The sequence below is a fragment of the Phoenix dactylifera genome, unplaced genomic scaffold (genome assembly GCF_009389715.1).
Source record: "Phoenix dactylifera cultivar Barhee BC4 unplaced genomic scaffold, palm_55x_up_171113_PBpolish2nd_filt_p 000727F, whole genome shotgun sequence".
In the NCBI taxonomy this organism is placed as follows: Eukaryota; Viridiplantae; Streptophyta; class Magnoliopsida; order Arecales; family Arecaceae; genus Phoenix; species Phoenix dactylifera.
In genome coordinates, this window is record NW_024068104.1 from 151,276 (window position 1) to 152,726 (window position 1,451).

The 1,451-nt window shown below is 41.9% G+C and overlaps 1 protein-coding gene across 1 annotated transcript; it reads right to left on the reverse strand.

Moving 5' to 3' along the window:
• Positions 1–774: 774 nt before the first annotated feature.
• Positions 775–1,239, reverse strand: LOC103708194 (putative ripening-related protein 2). The gene has a single exon (XM_008793020.3). It carries the CDS (start codon positions 1,237–1,239, stop codon positions 775–777), a length of 465 nt encoding a protein of 154 aa, XP_008791242.3.
• Between the last annotated feature and the right edge of the window lie 212 nt (positions 1,240–1,451).

Here is a 1,451-nt window from a genome sequence, read left to right on the forward strand (position 1 = left end):
AATTTGGGGAACAACGGTATTAGGATAAACTTAAATTCTGAGCATCTATTATTCAGTCTTACCCCTTTTCACTACGAAATCACATCTGTCCACTCCATAGTGAGATTACTGCTTTTGTTACAGACTTCAGTGCAATAAATTTAGAGTTTCAAATTTCAGTTGTGGGTGAGGTTCTAGATGCAGCCAAGGTAGCAATATCATGAAAGTACCTCCCATGAGTTGCAGTCAAACGGAGATAAGATTACCTTGACGGCTGACAGGAATCCACTGAATTATAGCTACGTCAATTATTAGCCTATGTGTTCTCTAAAACTCCAACACATATTAAAGACTAACTCCACTTCTTGTCAAATTGGCTGTTTGCAAGGGTACGTAATAGCATCTAGTCATGATGCAAACTCTCTCATATGTAACCTATTACTGTCAAATGGCCCAAATTTCCATATAAAAAACAATATAGTTTGTGTCATCCATTACTTAGATATGTAGACAGTCATGCACATCTCTAGTGGCCATCCATTTAGACACATCTCAATACATGATTGAAGAACCGGCACTATATCTAATGAGCAGGAAGATATATATTTGCTTCATAATAAATCATAAGCACCACATCTAGTACACAATTTATCACTGTATTTGATTAAGGATAGGCTGTATTACATATATCCTCTTGTTCAGAGATACTATTAGTAGTTCGACATGGAACTACAGTCCTTTATTTAACTTGAGCATAGAACTACGTAGAATCTCGATTCATGCAAGATGGCTGCATCACTCATCAGACCACGTAACCAAAGCGTGTCCAAGCTCTTCATAGGGGATTTTCAAAGCCTTCCACACCGCCGGAGTAGCCCGCAGGATGTCACGAGGACAACCACCATGAATCGAATCGCACTCGTCGACCACTTTAGCTACAACTGACCTCGTCTTGGAATGGATCCTGATGTTCTTGAGGCAGCGACCAAGGAACCACTCAGCGGAGAGCGCCACCACCTTCTCATCATCACTGTAGTACTTGTTGTCGCACTTGGTGGGTTGGTTGCCTGGAACCTGAGTAAAGGTGGCCCCGTAGATCTCGGCAGTGTATTTTCCCTTGCCTGGTTGGTGCCCACTGATGCTGTAGGCTTCTGAATAGGGATGGGATGTTGCTAAATGGAGACTGGATAGAGCTAGAACCAGCACCATGGTGACTGGAAGTAGAGGAAAGTTGGCCATCATCTCTCTTTTGCTTTCCATGGTGTACTGATAACTGGAAAGATTGGCTTTGTTTTTGGATCTGAACAGGAGAGATTAGTTTTGTATTTATAGTCATTGAGATCTGACTCTTTCGGTATTGACTTGTGCTGCTTGCCGTTCTTTTTGGGCGTCTTTTAGCACTATTCTTCTCAAGCTTACGTAATAGTCCGTGTTTTCTCTCCCTTTTAGCTTTCTTCTTCTGCCGTCTACCG